This window comes from Salvelinus namaycush, chromosome 41 (genome assembly GCF_016432855.1).
Source record: "Salvelinus namaycush isolate Seneca chromosome 41, SaNama_1.0, whole genome shotgun sequence".
NCBI classification, from domain to species: domain Eukaryota; kingdom Metazoa; phylum Chordata; class Actinopteri; order Salmoniformes; family Salmonidae; genus Salvelinus; species Salvelinus namaycush.
In genome coordinates this window covers 7,851,877-7,870,059 of record NC_052347.1, presented here as the reverse complement: position 1 = coordinate 7,870,059, position 18,183 = coordinate 7,851,877, and the positions used below count along the sequence as shown (strand labels likewise).

Here is an 18,183-nt window from a genome sequence, read left to right as displayed (position 1 = left end):
TTAACACCCCTACTCTTACGATAAGTGCCATGGGATCTTTAATGATAGTCATGTTCCAAATATAAATCCTGTGTCACATGGGAAGTCCACAAACCTGAAAAAACAGTTTGTGAGTATTCTTTCTTCAGAAACAACTCATGGGCAACTATGAATCAATGTTTTTAAGGAGAAATCCACCTAAAACAGAATCTCCCATTTTGTATGCACCTCAGGAAGCGAAAGTCAATGTTGTAGTCATATTGCTGTGACAATCGCAAACCTTTTAATTTGTTTGACTTAGTACCCAGGGTTGAGTAGGTTACTTTCTAAATGTAATCTGTTAGTTACGAGTTATCTGTCCAAAATTGTAATCAGTAACCTAACTTTTGTATTACCCAAACTCAGTAACCTAATCTGATGACTTTCAGTTATGTTTGGATTACCTTCTCTTTAAGAGGCATTAGAATACGACAAAGAGGAATTGAATGTCATTGAGAAAACATCCTTTCTGAATTTAAAAGTAATTTAAGAAGTAATCATCTAGTTTTTCAAAAAAATGTTTTGCTGGTAACGTAACTGATTAGTTCTTTTTTTGTAATCAGTTTACATGTAAACAGTTACTCCCCAACCCTGCTAATAACTAGACTGAAGAAGTTAGTGAAGTCATCATTTATATGTTAATCATCAACAGTCTGTTGGGGTGCTGGAGGTTCATTTTCCAACCTTCTGTAAACAGTCGGGGGGCTCTTTGTCTCAGATAATTTTATCCGAGCTCAGCATCATACATCATCGGTGGGATATCGTGGGCATAAAAGCTAACACCTCCTCTGATCTTTATTGTTTCATATCCCAGTACACTACTGTGTAATATTGATTTAGTCAAAACAAAGACATGAACAGACAAGTCCTGCCTCAGGTAAAGGCTTCGACACTGCTGGAGTGGAACATAGGGGACACATTTTTCTAATAAATCGACCACATGATCAATAAAATAATGAATTGCCGACAGCCCAACTATACACCAAGCCAAACAATCCCATGCCACAGTGCACATTCAATTATATTTTTAATTACAAGAATGCTTAGGGGGGGATTACAGACGCATATAAACTATTGCGAACATAACCTGATGTTAATTCTGTTGACAAGATGTGCTCTAATAAAGCAGGTTTGGGCATTGCTTTAGAATGAGAACCACCCATAACACAAACTTGAGTAATTACTCATCTCATAAGCTGCATTTGCTATCAACTTTAAATGTACTCTGCATGAGAGATCCCAGCACATCAATGTACAATTTAGTCCATATGCCTCTACTGAGGAAAACGCTCATGTGTGAATCACCCATGGCAATGGTCTTCCACAGAAATACAACCATACACCAACCTCCTGGCTCTAGGCCCAGCTACAGTGGGTGAACTCCATGGGAGTTAGTCAGTTCCTTTGCTAGGAAATTAGTGGGAATCTTTTTTCTTATTGTTTACAGTGTAATGGAGAGGTCCTCACTAAAGACATCCTGATTTGAACCAATGTATTAATGCATATTGTAAGGAGCAAGTTGATTATTATATGAATATAATTTAGTAATTTACAACCCTTCCATTTAAATTTGACCTTTTCCATTCTCAAACCTCTGCAGCACAGTCTATGGTTGCGTTTACACAGGCAGCCCAATTCTGATCTTTTGCCACTAAATGGTCTTTTGACAGCCTTGAGGTGTGTCAGCATTGCTTATCAACTCTGTGCTCAGTTTGAGGATGTTCAATGAGATGAGCCCTAGAGTTAGGCTGTTAATGTGTATCATGTACATACACATTTTAAACATGCAGTATTAAAATTAGTAAATCATTTTTGGAAGAATATTTGATCTGTCTGTAAAAAAAAAAAAAAAAATGCAGTGTATGACCAGACTTGTTCTTGTAGACTTACAACAAGAACAACTGAGAAGCACGTTGTGGGAGTCCTTAGTTGGGGGATACTACTAGTTTATTTTTGGAGATGTGTCATGTTTTTTTCTAAAGCATTTCACCTAAGAGAATGTCTGTCACCCTTCTCAGACTATATATTGTCTTGCATGAGAATGGTCTTGGGGCAGTAACGTAAGTGGTTAGTAAGAAGGCGGAATAAGCAAGTTTATAGTTGGGCTCAGAGCCTTCAACATTATGCAGCCTATAATAAATCCAAAACTCAAAAGAAATGTTGAAAGGACAGGACATTGGTAGACAGATGGCGCTGTTTCTTCTATTAACCAGTGAGGCAGTAATTTTAGGGTCAGATTACCTCAAAAAATGATAATTCTCTAATGTAAAATTATGGGAAAGTATATGGGATAGGGATTCTCTAATAGTTATTTTGTCACCAGAAAAACGAACATTGTGCAATCAGGTGCGCATGGAATTACTGAATCGGCATATAAAAAGCTAAAACATGTGCTGACATTGTTTGTGAAGTATTAACAGCCTATTTATAGTTGGATAGCCATCATTAGTATAATAATGATTTAATCTACACATTATCTCGCAAATTTTCCCTGAAGTATTCGCAAACTGCGTCTCCCGTCTATTTCCAGCTTCCCCTAGTTTCCCGCCTCGTTCACGTCAGCAGAAAGTTATTTTCATGAATGGAGGGGGCGGTCACGAGAAATTGGTGACGAGAATGCTTGCGGAAGCACGGAGTGGAATGTTGATACATTGTTGTTGTTTTGTAGTTAATTTAGTACGGGGATACATTTCTGTTCGACTGCTGGACGCCTTTCAGAATTGCGACAAGTAACTTCAACCCGTATAGGACGGAAACTTCACAAGCTTTACGCTTTCCCGACGGAGAATATCCGCTTTCATAAGGTGAGGGTACGAGCGCTTTTCTGGGAGATGTTTTGACATTCCTCTCTAAAATTGCTGATGCTATCACGGTGACAGATTCGATTTTACGCATGTATCAACAAGTAAGATCAGGTTTATCCAAACATTTAATTTACATGTTATCAACGTACTTGGTACATTTTATTTAGGCCCATCTTAAACACTTTTAAACAGTTTAAACTTCAGTTAAAACTTTTATGGTTATTTACAAATATTACAAACATTACAAATATTTTTCTGCTGTATGGACACGTGTTGGAGTAGCGTAACGCCAGAAATTAACTTTATTCACTCTTGAAGTTGTTAAAATGTAACAATTTAACAAATCGTGTTTTTCTGAATAGTTTTTCTTTTTTATTCCATCTATTTACCCATCGTAATATTTTGAATGATAATGTTTTACTTCTGCCTCTTAATAACTTGAAAATGTGTAATATTTTCAGAGATCTATTACTGTATCCATGTCGTTGTCCACATAGCGTACGGTAGCCTACTTTTATATTTACGACTGAAGGAAACAACACGTGGTTTGGGTTTTAGAATTCTGAGTCAAAGTGTGGGGATAGACCACCAGGAGGATAGTAAAGCGGATAAAAATGATGAAGACGGAGCCGAGTTATAAAACGTTGCCCCTGATTCAGACATGAGTAATAATACGATTTGCTTGTTTTCCTATATCAAGGCCCTTAAGTGTGTGGGCTACTGTAATTATCAGCAAGTATGGCAGTGTTTATTTTCCTTAAATGTAGTATATACTGTAGAAGTTAGATTTATGTTCAGTTAATTATATGGAATCTGCAATGTACAGTGCCTTCAGAAAGTATTCACACCCTTGACTTTTTCCACATTTTGTTGTTACAGCCTGAATTTAAAATGAATTAAATTGAGATTTCACTGGTCTATTACACAATGCCCCTTAATGTCAAAGTGGAATTATGTTTGCGCTGCTAAGGTAAGCAATAGTATATTTTGGTAGACAGAATAGCAAAGACAGATGGTACTCTTTGGTAAAAGGGGTACATTGTATTATTTATTTTTTTATGTTTACAAGTCAAGTAAAAAATGAAAAGCTGAATTGTCTTGTTATGGCATGCCTAAATACACTACATGACCAAAAGTATGTGGACATTTGCTCTTCGAACATCTCATTCCAAAATCATGGGCATTAATATGGAGTTGGTCCCCCTTTTGCTGCTATAACCGTCTCCACTCTTCTGGGAAGGCTTGCTTAAATACAGCCACAAGAGCATTCGTGAGGTGGGGAACTGATGTTGGGCGATTAGGCCTGGCTCGCAGTCAGCATTTCAATTCATCCCAAAGGTGTTCGTTGGGGTTGAGGTCAGGGCTCTGTGCAGGCCAGTCAAGTTCTTCCACACTGATCTCAACAAACCATTTCTGTATGGCCCTCGCTTTGTGCACGGGGTCATTGTCATGCTGAGACTGGAATTAGCATTTCATTTTTGGTGGGTAAATATGTCCTAGAGAGATTTACATGGTTATTAAAATGTCACGCCAGGGCAAGCCTAAATGAAACACAGCCCTTATTTTAAGTGTTTCTAAAATCCCCAATGGGAAAAATGTATGATGAAAAAAGGATTGGAACCATTTCCCTGTTTGACCGTTAGCCTTTATGGATATTATGACTCATGCTGTGGTACTCTATAGTGTTTAACATGATTTTTGAATGGCTACTTAATCGCTACAACCCACACATACAATACCAGGGAGGTTTTCCAATTTGTAGGGCACCTATTTGTAGATGGGTAAAAAAAAAAAAAGTAGATGTTGAAAATAACTTTGAGCATAGCGAAGTTATTAAATACACGTTTGATGGTGTATCAATATACCCAGTCACTACAAAGATACAGATGTCCTTCCTAACGCCGCTAAAACACAGGGCCAAATCTACACTGGAGTTGCTTACCAAGAAGACAGTGAATGTTCCTGAGTGGCAGAGTTACAGTTTGACTTGAATCTACTTGAAAATCTATGGCAAGACCTGAAAATGGTTATCTAGCAATGATCAACAACCAAATTGACAGAGCTTTAATAATTTTGAAAATAATAATGGGAAAATGTTGCACAATTCAAGTGTGGAAAGCTCTTAAGCCGTGTTCACATTGGCAGTTTGAAGTCTCAAATCCTATTTATTTGCATATCTGATTCAAATCTGTTATTTTTCCTGCAGTCTGAACTCCACATGGAGTCGGATATTTCAAGCCACCTTCGTAGCTGGTTTGAAGTCCGATACAAATCTGATTGGTGGCCATGTGACTTGTCTGAATGGTCATATATTGTTGCTTGCGAGCTACTCTGTTGACAGTTTGACAAGAACACGTGGTAGCTAATTAGCTTGTTAATTGTTTACAAACAAATTAGTGAATGTGCCAAACAGCTACCTAGCTAGCTAGTTGACTGCCATGGATAGCCAAAAAGGACTTCTTTTGAAAGATGGGTCATCCTATCCTTTGAGGATTTAAGTGTTCTTACACTGATTTTTAACATTAAAGCAACTGGGAAACATCCATGGCAGGCATTTTCACCTTAGCTTACTACATAGAGTGATGGGAAGCACGAGCGCCACCATCAATCAGCCTACACCACCATGCACACACCCGTCGGGAGTATGACAACAAGCGTAGCCATGTCAGCAAATGACTGCTGTCTGAACACAACTGATTTGAGCCTTAAAGCCTGCAGTGTGAACAAGGCTTTAGAGACTTACCCAGAAAGACACAGCTGTAATCGCTGCCTAAGGTGATTTGACAAAGTATTTACTCAGGGGTGTGAATACTTAGTGCCAGTCAAAAGTTGGGACACACCTACTCATTCAAGGAATAAAAACCCTTGAATGAGTAGGTGTGTCCCAACTTTTGACTGGTACTGTATGTATATGAGATATTTAATTTTCAATTAATTAGCAAAAATGTCTAAACATGTTTTCACCATGCCATTGTGGGCTATTGTGTGTAAATGGTTGAGAAAAATATAATCCATTTTGAACTCAGGCTGTAAGACAACAATATTTGTGGAATAAGTCAAGGGGTATGAATACTTTCTGAAGGCTAGTGTCTAGTGTGGTGCTGTGTCCTTTTGAATACTACTGTAGACATTCCCAAAGACAAATTGTTAGTGCTGTATCAGTGATTTCTTTCTTTATCCTATACCCTGGTTTGACAGTAGAGAGAGTGCCATAGTCGGTGGTTCAGCAGAATCTCGTTTGGAAACCACAGTGTCACAGGCCAATATGAAATTGAATCTACGGGCCTGCTGTCAAAGCAATCATTTTTAGATGACACACACACACAAAAAGCTTGTTGCTACGCTGACTGTTGTCTCTGCCTCTGTCCCGTTGCCCAGCTTTATAGAATAAACAAAGATAAATCCTTATCAATTTCATATTTTGGTGCTGACTGCATGTCTCCAGACTGGGATCATATTCTTGGACATTTGACCTTTACTGTCATTGTGATTTATATGGAAAATATGAGAGGAGTCCTTTCTCATCCAAAACTTTCCACAGTGTATGAGGGTCTTGAAACCTCGTCTAAGAGTCACTGTTGATGAGGTATATGTGGTGGTGGTGGTGACCTCCCACACCAAGTGCATCATATCTATGCTCTGTCATGAGGTTAACATGTGGCTTGGTTCCCAATGTGAAGTCTGGAGGAGAGAGAGGGTTTATCATCTTCTGCTCTCTCACTTCCATACCCAACATTTCAGCATGACAATATGATGTATACATACTCATAATGGTTAATGTTGCCCACAGTTTTCATAGTATTGAGTGTTCTCTTCCACCCCCTGTACTCATTGTGGGTTTTGCAGTGTGTTGTGAAAGTGAAATTACTGTGGTTAGTGAAAAGGTATGACTCAAAAGGAAACCCAAGTCAGATATCTTTGTGTAAACTTCCTTTTTAACTGTGAAACGTGTAACTTCATTTCCTTACTATGTGTTCTAATCATTTATTTCTAGAGGCAAAGACCATGTCATAAGAATTACACAGACATGACAGATGACAAATATTTACAGTACTGTATTACATGTACAGATTAACAGTCCCCTTAACAAGTTTACACTGAAACATGGAGAGATATACATTGGCATCTCTCCACAAGTGCCCCTTAGGTGCCTGTGTTGTACCAACCACCAGGATCTGCACCCAGCCCATTCCTGCTTCTCTGAATGACTTCCTGGATCTCAGACCAATGCTCTCGCCACACTGTGTGGAGGGATCGTCTCGAGTAAAGTGCCTTGTTTTTGTAACTATGGTATTAGGTGGTAAACAAGGAGAAATGTCTGAAACTTTCTCACTTTTACATCTGAGAACTTGGGTATGCAGACTGAATAAGAATATTAACAACTTAATGGAGAGCTGGGATTGGATTAATGACTGTCGTTTTTCTCCTGCTGATGTAATCTCAAGTCTCTTGTTTAACAAGTACTGAACTTCTTTGTTATTTGAAGTTGGAAAATGTAATAGTAATTTGTTTTCTCATTGATCTTCATTGTTATTCAATGTGTACTATGGAATGGCTTTAGTTAGGTAATAACTGGACAGATTTTGTCCTTGCTGTGTGCGTACTTGGCATTCTTTTGAATCCCTATGTCCCCAGCTGGAAAGTCACTTCACTCAGATATCTACCTCTCCTCCCTTTTCTGCAAAAAAGTTCCGGCGGTTATGCCAGCCGTTTCCTGCACTTTTCCTTCTGCCCTGCGAAACAACGTGATTTTCCAGGGAATGTCAGTTTGGGAGGGTGTGATTCCCTGCCGGTCGTCCTAGTTCTTACCAGTAAACAGCATGACTCATGGCTCGGCTATGCTCTCCATTTCCTTTACATAACATCTCTCCAAATGTGCTGCGCTGGAGTGCAGAGCAGAGTGCACCACCACAGCATAGTCTGGAGGAAGGCTCTCTCCTCCCCAACTCACTGAGAAAACAGAGGAGACATTCTGAACAGAAGGGAGCTCCATCAAGCTCTCTCTCCTCTCAGAGTAACTTAGCGCGTCTGTTTTCCACCGAACCCAAACTCCAAAACTAATAGAAAAGAGAAGGAAAACAAGGCAAGCCAACACTTCATCTATCACTAGGACCTGAGCACTCAGCTCTTTGATGTGCTGTTTCTTTTAGCGAAACGTCAGGCCTCAGGCCTCATAAACCAAGCACACAGATTTGAATTTGAGCTGATGTCTGAATGACAAAAACTAAATGGAGTCACATTTCACACATTGTCTCTGGACTAATACCATAACAGGCCTGCAGCTTATTAGTTTGTTTATCTAGCCAGGTCACGATCAGTGCTTAAAAGGCAGTTATTTGTCCATTATTAATGGTTACTGCCTGGGCTGATACTGTGGTGCTGATTTAATATGCACCTTAGTAAAACTCATTCTCGAGTATTTTAGCAAAGCTATAGCCCTAGTTCTTGGCTCAAGCTTTGAGTAAGTCATTAATGTCAATTACACTGAATGACTAAACAACAAACTATGACAAAGTTTGTTCACTTTTTGCAACCGAGTTCAATTGGGCAGAGAACAGTGATTATTAGCAGTTGGGCTGCATCCGGAGCCTACAGTAATGTTGTCAGTTGGACTTGTGTGCTTTGATACGATGAGTAATTTCCTCATGATCTGGACTACGTGAGCTGATGAAATATGGTGCTGAAATCATCAGGCCTTTCCTGTGGCCAGAAAATAGTTTATATTTTCCATCTGTTTAGCCACCACCTTGTATGTAAATGCTCCCTCTCATCATGGAAACTTAAGTGTTGTCTAACTAAGTTATTTATTTTAATTTGATTTTTTTTCACCTTTATTTAATCAGATAGGCCAGTTGAGAACAAGTTCTCATTTACAACTGCGACCTGGCCAAGATAAAGCAAAGCAGTGCAACACATACAACAACACAGAGTTACACATGGAATAAACAAACGTACAGTCAATAACACAATAGAAAACATCTATAAACAGTGTGTGCAAATGAGGTAATATTAGGTGAGGTAAGGCAATAAATAGGCCGTAGTGGCGAAGTAATTACAATTTAGCAATTAAACACTGGAGTGATAGATGTGTAGAAGATGAATGTGCAAGTAGAGATACTGGGGTGCAAAGGAGCAAAAAAATAAATAACAATATGGGGATGAGGTAGTTGGATGGTCTATGTACAGGTACAATGCTCTGTGAGCTGCTCTGACAGCTGATGATTAAAGTTAGTGAGGGAGATATGAGTCTCCAGCTTCAGGGATTCTAGCAATTTTTCCCAGTCATTGGCAGCAGAGAACTGGAAGGAAAGGCGGCCAAAGGAGGAATAGGCTTTGGGGGTGACCAGTGAAATATACCTGCTGGAACGCGTACTGCTACGGTGACCAGTGAGCTGAAATATGGTAGGGCTTGACCTAGCAAAGACTTATAGATAACCTGGAGCCAGTGGGTTTGGTGACGAATATGAAGCGAGGGCCAGCCAAAGAGAGCATACAGGTCGCAGTGGTGGGTAGTATATGGGGCTTTGGTGACAAAACGGATGGCACTGTGATAGACTGCATCCAATTTGTTGAGTAGAGTGTTGGAGGCTATTTTGTAAATGACATTGCCGAAGTCAAGGATTGGTAGGATGGTCAGTTTTATGAGGGTATGTTTGGCAGCATGAGTGAAGAATGCTTTGTTGCTAAATAGGAAGCCGATTCTAGACTTAATTTTGGATTGGAGATGCTTAATGTGAGTCTGGAAGGAGAGTTTACAGTCTAACCAGACACCTAGGTATTTGTAGTTGTCCACATATTCTAAGTCAGAACCGTCCAGAGTAGTGATGCTGGACGGGCGGGCAGGTGCGGGCAGCGATCGGTTGAAGAGCATACATTTAGTTTTACTTGCATTTAAGAGCAGTTGGAGGCCACGGAAGGAGAGTTGTATGGCATTGAAGCTCGTCTGGAGGTTAGTTAACACAGTGTCCAAAGAAGGGTCAGAAGTATACAGAATGGTGTCGTCTGCGTAGAGGTGGATTTGAGAATCACCAGCAGCAAGAGCGACATCATTGATGGATACAGAGAAAAGAGTTGGCCCGAGAATTGAACCCTGTGAACCCTGTGACTGCCAGAGGTCCGGACAACAGGCCCTGTGATTTTGACACACTGAACTCTGTCTGAGAAGTAGTTGGTGAACCAGGCGAGGCAGTCATTTGAGAAACCAAGGCTGTTGAGTCTGCCAATAAGAATGTGGTGATTGACAGAGTCGAAAGCCTTGGCCAGGTCGATGAATACAGCTGCACAGTATTGTCTTTTATCGATGGCATTTATGTTATCGTTTAGGACCTTGAGCGTGGCCGAGGTGCACCCATGACTCCCTCGGAAACCAGATTGCATAGCGGAGATTCGGGATTCCCAGATTGGGATTTGAAATGGTCGGTGATCTGTTTGTTAACTTGGCTTTCAAAGACCTTAGAAAGGCAGGGTAGGATAGATATAGGTCTGTAACAGTTTGGGTCTAGAGTGTCTCCCCCTTTTGAAGAGGGGAATGACCGCGGCAGCTTTCCAATCTTTGTGGATCTCAGACGATACGAAAGAGAGGTTGAACAGGCTAGTAATAGGGGTTGCAACAATTGCGGTGGATAATTTTGGAAAGAGAGTGTCCAGATTGTCTAGCCCAGCTGATTTGTAGGGGTCCAGGTTTTGCAACTCTTTCAGAACATCAGCTATCTGGATTTGGGTGAAGGAGAAGTGGGGGAGGTTTGGGCAAGTTGCTGTGGGGGGTGCAGGGCTGTTGACTGGGGTAAGGGTAGCCAGGTGGAAAGCATGGCCAGCCATAGAAAAATGCTTATTGAAATTCTCAATTATCGTGGATTTATCGGTGGTGACGGTGTTTCCTACGCTCAGTGCAGTGGGCAACTGGGAGGAGGTGTTCTTATTCTCCATTGAATTTAGTGTCCCAGAACTTTTTGGAGTTTGTGCTACAGGATGCAAATTAGGGATAGTCCTACTCTGTATCCCTGTTAGTTGTCAACACTTGATTCATTCTGGCTGTTGTTAGACTTAGATATGAGACGCATCTGAATTCCAGACATTTATAAGATTTTACAGCGACGTCTTTTCATCTGAGTAGACTAAGCCCTCCTCTCAGAGATGGGTGCATTACACAGGATGTATTCTGAATATATTTATCCTCCCAATTGAAACTTGGGGCCTCTTTCCTTTGTGTGTGTGTGCTCAGTCAGGAATGTGGTTGTGTTATCCACACTTCAGCCACCTTCTATGGCTTTACTTTGAGGTCTTCTCCGACACGAGTTGAAGCACTCAAAAAGGTGAAAAGGGAAATAGTTTTCTGGAGGACCGTCAAATGTGCACAGTCAAAAGCGGTACTGAATTGTAAAATGTGCCTGTTGCTCGTCCTGAAAGATGATCAAAACAGGGATTTGGTCTTCGGACATTACTGCTCTTTTCCTCTCTGGAAGAAGGAAAGCTGCAAAGTGGGACCTTAAGAGCTCGGCCTAGTGCCATTTGCAAAAACAGAGAGGAGCACATGCAGAAGGAATTTGAAGGTAACAACGTGGCCTCTGAGCTGTGACGCTTGAGCACCCCGTGTATGGAGAGGGAGGCCTTTTTCCATCCCATTTCATGATATTCAAGTCTCACGGAATATTAACCAGGGTCTCCCCCCTGATGCAACAGTTCAAAACAGGCTCTTTCAGCCAACTTGCTGGAACGTTGTCTTACATTTTTGGCTGGTCGTGTAGTGCTGGATTCAAAGTTGCATACATGTGCCAAAATAAGGCAATGCTGTATGCTTTTCTCTACTCTGTTTCCTTTAGTTAAGTAGAAAACCCAAGTGAATTTCAAATAAGGTTCAAAGGGGATGGCCAAAACAAGTATCAGATGTGATGGTTCACCAAACATGTTGTCATGTGGTTCTTAAATCCACACAAAACAGAAGAATCTATTGGTTCATTTTCCAAGTTAGGATTGTGTGTGTCCTCTCTCCACATTCATGTATCCCTTCATTACAGAAACATGCGGCCAGGCATAGGCTGTACCTCCGGTGTGGTTTTACAAAAGGCAAAACAGATGGCTGACTAAGAACTTATTAGTGATCTGTTCTGCTTCAGTGGCCAAAGCCAGTGAACTTTCCATTATCATCAGACCAATCATTTGGCATTCTTCCCCTTTCCACTTAGGAGCTCTGACTAAGACTTTCGATGCAAGAACAGTGTTTCTATTGTAGATACAGTGCAACCACTTCAGCTCTTCAACACAAGGTCAACCCAGCAACAGCTGTCAGAAACTGCTGTGATCAGCGATCTATATTTATTTCCAGGGGCATGAGATGAACTTCCCTAAAGGAATAGTCATTAAAACCTCACCCTTTGGGTTGTTGTATCTTGTTCGAGAAAGTGCAGCTCAAAGCGCCGGATGGAATATTTGGCCTCTTAATGAGGTATCACATGTTCACCTAAATTGTTTAGCTGGCAGAATTTTGCGTCAGCAGCACAGTGAGCTAAATATATCCAGCAGCGTTAAATAAGGGCATGTAGCAGCTCAGGAAAGCCCAGTGTAATACGAGCCAGACAAGCAGACAAGTCCTAAACCAAATAGTACATTGTCTCACTACAAAAATAAACCCATGACTGTAAGGGAAACTATTCCTCTGTGACACACGATCTTCAGGAATTTCCCACATATCTACAGGACTGTAAAGTTCAGTATGACCATAAATGTAAGCTTGTGTTTGTTGGGTAGTTTTACTGTTGGGTAGTTTTACTGTTGACATAGGCATTTGTTCTGTGTTATAAAGAGGAAACTCATACGGGTCAATGTAGGCCATGTTAGGTTAAATAGTACTGTATCTTAAAAGAGACTATGCATCAGGTCTGAGGGAAGTGAAAAATAGGAGCCAATGTTCAGAGTTTATGAGACTGTTATTGTACACACTCCCTAAACTATTGGTGATCCTCACTTCAAGTTCTTCAAACTGACCTGCCCTTGTAATGTCTACCATGTGTATGACAGGGTTATGAATGAGACTTGTTTACCCTTTGGCTGACCATGTGACTATACTCCCAAACCCATTTTCAGGGCGTTTCCATGGCAGCCATCACAGAGGGAGCAAGTCAGGGTGCTGAAATGGAGCCCTGGGAGAATGTGGGCCTTTATTCAGTCAGGCACACAGCAGCTCTCTCTCTCTCTCTCTCTCTCTCTTTGGCCATGGCAGTAGTCACAAAGGCATGCGTTTCACTGTAGTGTTCAGATAGGTCTTTTTCTAAAAGCAATTTTGATCAAAATAGGCCATGCCCAGTTTCTAAGCAGAGGGCTCAGACAAGCCGTGTGGTGAGAGCTGACCTGTTTCTATTCTTGCGGTCTTGCTAAGGTCTAGTGAACTACATTGTGAGGGCCCTCCCTACAGCAGCAAGTAAACAGGTTTGCCCAACAGTCTGTGTATTCATTGTCATCTTTCAGTGTGATGCTGACCTCTGCTGGCAGTCTCTGTTACTAGAAAATCTACTGAGCTGGTTACAGATGACGTAACTAACTCAGGAATGTTGTTGTGGGATCTCTTCAATATATTTCTTAGGAAACGGGAGTGGCTTCTTAGGATGGCTGTATCTGAACTTGGCTATACTCATAACACTTTAATTTCACAACGAATACACTACATTATGCATACAAATATATTTGAATACATTTTTTTTTTATTCCAATCACAATTTTCCCTTTGTTTTGCAGTGTGACGTCTGTGGGATTCTGGCCAGTTTATGCATGCAGGGTATGACGACTCAGTTTAAAGGAAACAAGACTTTAAAGGTAATTTTGTAGTCGTACACTGTATCTTTTAATGTGAATGATGAGTTCAGGAAAGGTCCAGAATCTCATCAATGGCTGTCTCTGTTGCAGGTTAAGAAGGAGGTGGGTGAGAATGCTCCGGCCCTCTGTGATGACGAGCTGGTGGCCATGTCGGTGCGCGAGCTCAACACACACCTGCGCGGGCTGACCAAGGAGGACGTGGTGCGGCTGAAGCAGCGGCGGAGGACCCTGAAGAACCGCGGCTATGCCGCCAGCTGCCGCATCAAGCGGGTCACCCAGAAGGAGGAGCTGGAGAGGCAGAAGCAGGATCTGCAGCACGAGGTAGACAAGCTGGCCCGGGAGAACGCCAGCATGAGACTGGAGCTGGACGCCCTGCGAGCCAAGTATGAGGCCCTGCAGTGCTTCGCCCGGACTGTCACCTGCGGGCCTCTCTCACCAGGCAAGGTGGCCACCACCAGCGTCATCACCATCATCAAGTCTACAAACAACCACAACTCCAGCCCTACCTCCTTCTCAGCTCCCTCCTAGTTGTGACAGGACTGAGCTCTTGTCTCCCCGTCCTGCCTGGTCCTTACCGGTTCCGACCCGATCCAGCCTGAAACCAATGGCACCTGACCCATGCTGAGAGGAAGCTCAGTAATTAGACTGAGGGAAGGGGGTGGGGTGGCCACTAGCTCTGTGTGATGATAACAACATGATGCTGCATTCATTCTCTACTCTCTTTCTCTTTCTCTCGCATACTGTACATAATCTACATTGTCTGTGCACTGTGCTACACCCTCCCCAGCACCGGCAGGGCATTGGGCCTCTCTGACCCTCTCTCCTTGACTGATGGCAGAGATTAGCTCATACTACAGTGTGAGTGGATACTTGATATTATACATCGCGATGGCAGCACTGGTCTGAGACAGCTCTGATGCCTGTGGTATCTTGCATTTACAGAGTATAAAGTAATATATTATTGTAATAATTACCGTATTAATACATTATAAATATTTAAAATAACAAACAAAAAAACGGTGATCTAAGCCTAAAAGCCTTCTTTCTTCTTTATATGAAAGCATATACTAATGTCTCAATGAAAATTGAGGCATTGAAGCTTTTGCCTTAAACTGATCTCGGATTGATCTCTCAGTAATATTCAATTTTTTTGTCACTCTTATACAGTATGTTCAATATTTTAAGCTTTAATATTTCCAATTTCAAGGGCAGCTTGAAAACTGTAAAAAAAAAAAAAAAAATTGATAACTGACCAAGCATGTTTAGCTGGATGAACCTGGCCCTTTTGACATTGGAAAACTTTTATCTGGTTTAGACTGTAGATTAGACTTGCAGGTATATAGCATTATAGCATAGCCTACATAAAAGAATACAAACATAATCATGGGTTATCCTCCTTACAGCTGTGAGGAACTAAATCTACAGTACAAGTAAAATACAAATTAGGCTACATCAGACAAATGACAGATCATTGAACGGCACTTACTATGAAACTGTTAGGTCACGGTGTAAAAGTACCAAAATCACTTGGTTAGCAAATGTTAAATCATATAGCTGCAAATTTACATCTAAAATCATAGGACACCTGAAGCATCTTTTTGGGAAATACCGCAGTCCATTCTGGTATTACTTTAGCAATGGGAGATTGTATGATGCTGATCATAGTTTGTGGTCTATCCCAGAATTGCTAAAGTTGCAGCCAGTGTATAACTATTGCCAAGGGTGGCATATTTATTTTATGATAATAAGACAAGCACTTACCTATGATCTTTTGCCTCTGAACTTTCCTCTCCATGCTATGCCATATTTCATGGTAGGTAATCCATATTGGATGTAGTCATAATGGGAGCTGCCTTGACAAATGAAATGCAATTCAATGACTTCCTGTATATTACAGACTTAAGCTAGAGCCTCTATTTTAGTTTCAATGCAAGAGAAGGAAAATTGAAGCTCTCAACTGCCTCCTGTCACTTTGCATTGAGAACTCCGTCCTCTTAGAGATCATTCCTACTATTGGGTCGTCTGAAAGTGCTGCTGCCGGTGTTGGTAACTCTCTGAAACAGTAGACATTGAACATAAATGCTTTTGACACAGACTCTTGGGTAAGAGGAATCCCGGCATGAAACTCAAGAAAAAAAAACTCTAGGAATGGTGTCATGACCAAATCCGATGGCACGTTAGCTTCAAATGTTACCCTTAAACAAGCACAGGTTGAGTATGCTTTTATGAAGGGTATAAGTTTCAGTTCTAGATAATTATCTAGAATCTATAGTTTTTGCATTTCAGCACTTATCAAAGTTAGTCACGAGAGAAGTCTAGAGTTGGCTCTTGTCAAGGTTTTCTCTTACCCCAGTGGACATGACTTTTCCTCTTCCCCTGTTTCTTAGCTGTAAAGAGCACTAAGAGGGACTTTGCTGCTGCATGGCCCTCTGCTATTTCAGGCAGGGCCATTGCTGTGCTCTTATCATTCTCATCTTGTGTTTTCATTTGGTATATTTGTTATTACACTTTAATTCCCATGTCTTTATATATGTGTGTATTTTTCTATAATTGTTGCTTTATTATAGGGATATTAAATACCTGGGAGTGGTGTGATCTTGTAATCGTCCCCTGACGTAAAATTATTCTTATTTTCTGGCCTATCTCAGCAGGATAGTTCAATTATGATCTATAGGATCAATTAAATCACAAGGAATCTATTCTGCTGACTTAATAGCTGTATTTGTGTCTTTTAAGGTCAGTTCATAATTATTACCTGCAAACTACCCTCGGCTAGTCTGCAAATTAGGCTGTCTGTGTTTACAGTCACGACTGTTTTAGAGTAGGTGGATTGGGTATATTTTGATAGGAAAGGCTTACTTTGGTAGCTAATTGCCATATGCCCACATGCTATTATAAGGAAGTTACGTTTGTATCACATTGCTAAACTCCAAGACTTTTGAAGTTTGAGTTGATGCTTTTGTGACAGCTATGAAACCGATACAAGTATTACAATTTGGAGGAGAATATACAGCAGAATGCAAGTTATGAAATTACAGTTGAAGTGAAAACACTTGAATTATTTAGCACCCTTTTCTGAGCTTTACACTGACCTCTGCTGGTAGTCTTTATAAATGCTGTGAATAAGCACATTCTTTTTGATCAAATTGTTTTGGAGACTTTTGTAGTCCGATTGCATATCAATTTATAAGACTTTTATCCGTTAGTTATTGCTTTAAATTTCATTCAATTCTGTTCTAAACAAAGCCACCTGACTCGTCTGACTCAAATTTGAGTGCAAAACATATACTTTTGTGTCAAAATAAACATCTAACAAAGTAGATGAATTTCTATGTACTCCAAGCTGCATTTTCCTCCCTAGTTGTATTGAAACTCACTAAAGGTTCATACACATCTACACATAGCTCTCCCAGCTGAAGATAGAGTATGGAAGCACTAGTAGTTATGCTCTTCCTGCACAGCAGGTGGCTGTGTTATCCCTCAGTACCCTCGATCTAGAAAGAAAAATAACTTTGCTCCTAGAGTTGGATTGAACATTGACTACGGCAAATTCATATGCACAGGGCACTGTAATGAATGAAACTGCTAGCAACTAGAGGGCAATGTAGATAAGATGTATTTCTGCCATGGGTGATTGCATCTTTTCTGATATGAGCCATTATAATGCAACGGTAAGGAAATTGGATAGATGGTTCAGAAACCAAGTGGGCACTTTTAAATGTTTATCTTGTACGTTTTGCTATATGTTGCCTTTTAGGCTGCCGCGGTTAAATGATTGTATATTCTTCACCTGATTATATCTACAGTATGTTTTGTGTAGGCCTACACATCTTTCCTATATTTGCTCTGTCAGTACTACAAGCTATTTACCATAAACGCACATAGAACATACATGTTAAATGTCCTATGTTCAGCAGATGTACTTATAAATTGGTAAAACAGTTCCATGACATATAAAGTATGCTGCTCCAAATTAGTACTTTGTATACGTCAACATTCAAATGAGTAAACAAGGTGGTGGCGGGTGAAAGAATAACAGTTGTAATACAATGGATGTTATACTTTCACTCACCATCTTCCATCTTGTATCACACAATTGTATGTTAACTATAAAAAAAAAAGTTATCGTGTGGACTTTCACAATGAATGGGATCTCAAGTTTTAATGCACAGCCACAACGACACTAGATTATATGCTAATTTGTCTAGTTTGTGGTAGTTAATGAGACATGATGATAGTTCTATTATACCGCTTTCTAGCTGATGGTGAGTGTAAATAAAATAATGAGGCAGCACATTGAAGAGAAACCGTACCATTCGTGACCTTTCATTACTCTGCTACTAGTTTGTATTTTATTTGAACTTCAATATTTATTTGATTGATTTTCCGTAAATTGTATTTTCAAAGTATTTTTATTTACTTTTTGCATTTAATGAAATACCCTCCTGTACAAATACAATACTTTTTGTTTCTGTTTCGATTGAAAACAAGGAGGTAAATTATTCTTGTAAATAGACGTCTGTTTTTGTACTTTTAAATAAAGCTTTTTTTCTCA

At 40.4% G+C, this 18,183-nt stretch overlaps 1 protein-coding gene across 1 annotated transcript; it reads left to right on the top strand.

Annotated features, from left to right (window-relative positions):
* Window positions 1-2,633: 2,633 nt before the first annotated feature.
* Window positions 2,634-18,183, top strand: LOC120034454 (transcription factor MafK-like). Its single transcript, XM_038981020.1, has 3 exons — window positions 2,634-2,822; window positions 13,551-13,628; window positions 13,719-18,183. Exons 2-3 carry the CDS (start codon window positions 13,584-13,586, stop codon window positions 14,154-14,156), a joined length of 483 nt encoding a protein of 160 aa, XP_038836948.1. The 5' UTR covers window positions 2,634-2,822; window positions 13,551-13,583; the 3' UTR covers window positions 14,157-18,183.

Bases quoted from the DNA above. Each gene is read 5' to 3' on its own strand.
- LOC120034454 (XM_038981020.1), top strand. From the start codon at position 13,584: ATGCAGGGTATGACGACTCAGTTTAAAGGAAACAAGACTTTAAAG. The intron at 13,629-13,718 runs GTAATTTTGTAG...TCTCTGTTGCAG, and splicing joins AAGGAAACAAGACTTTAAAG to GTTAAGAAGGAGGTGGGTGA.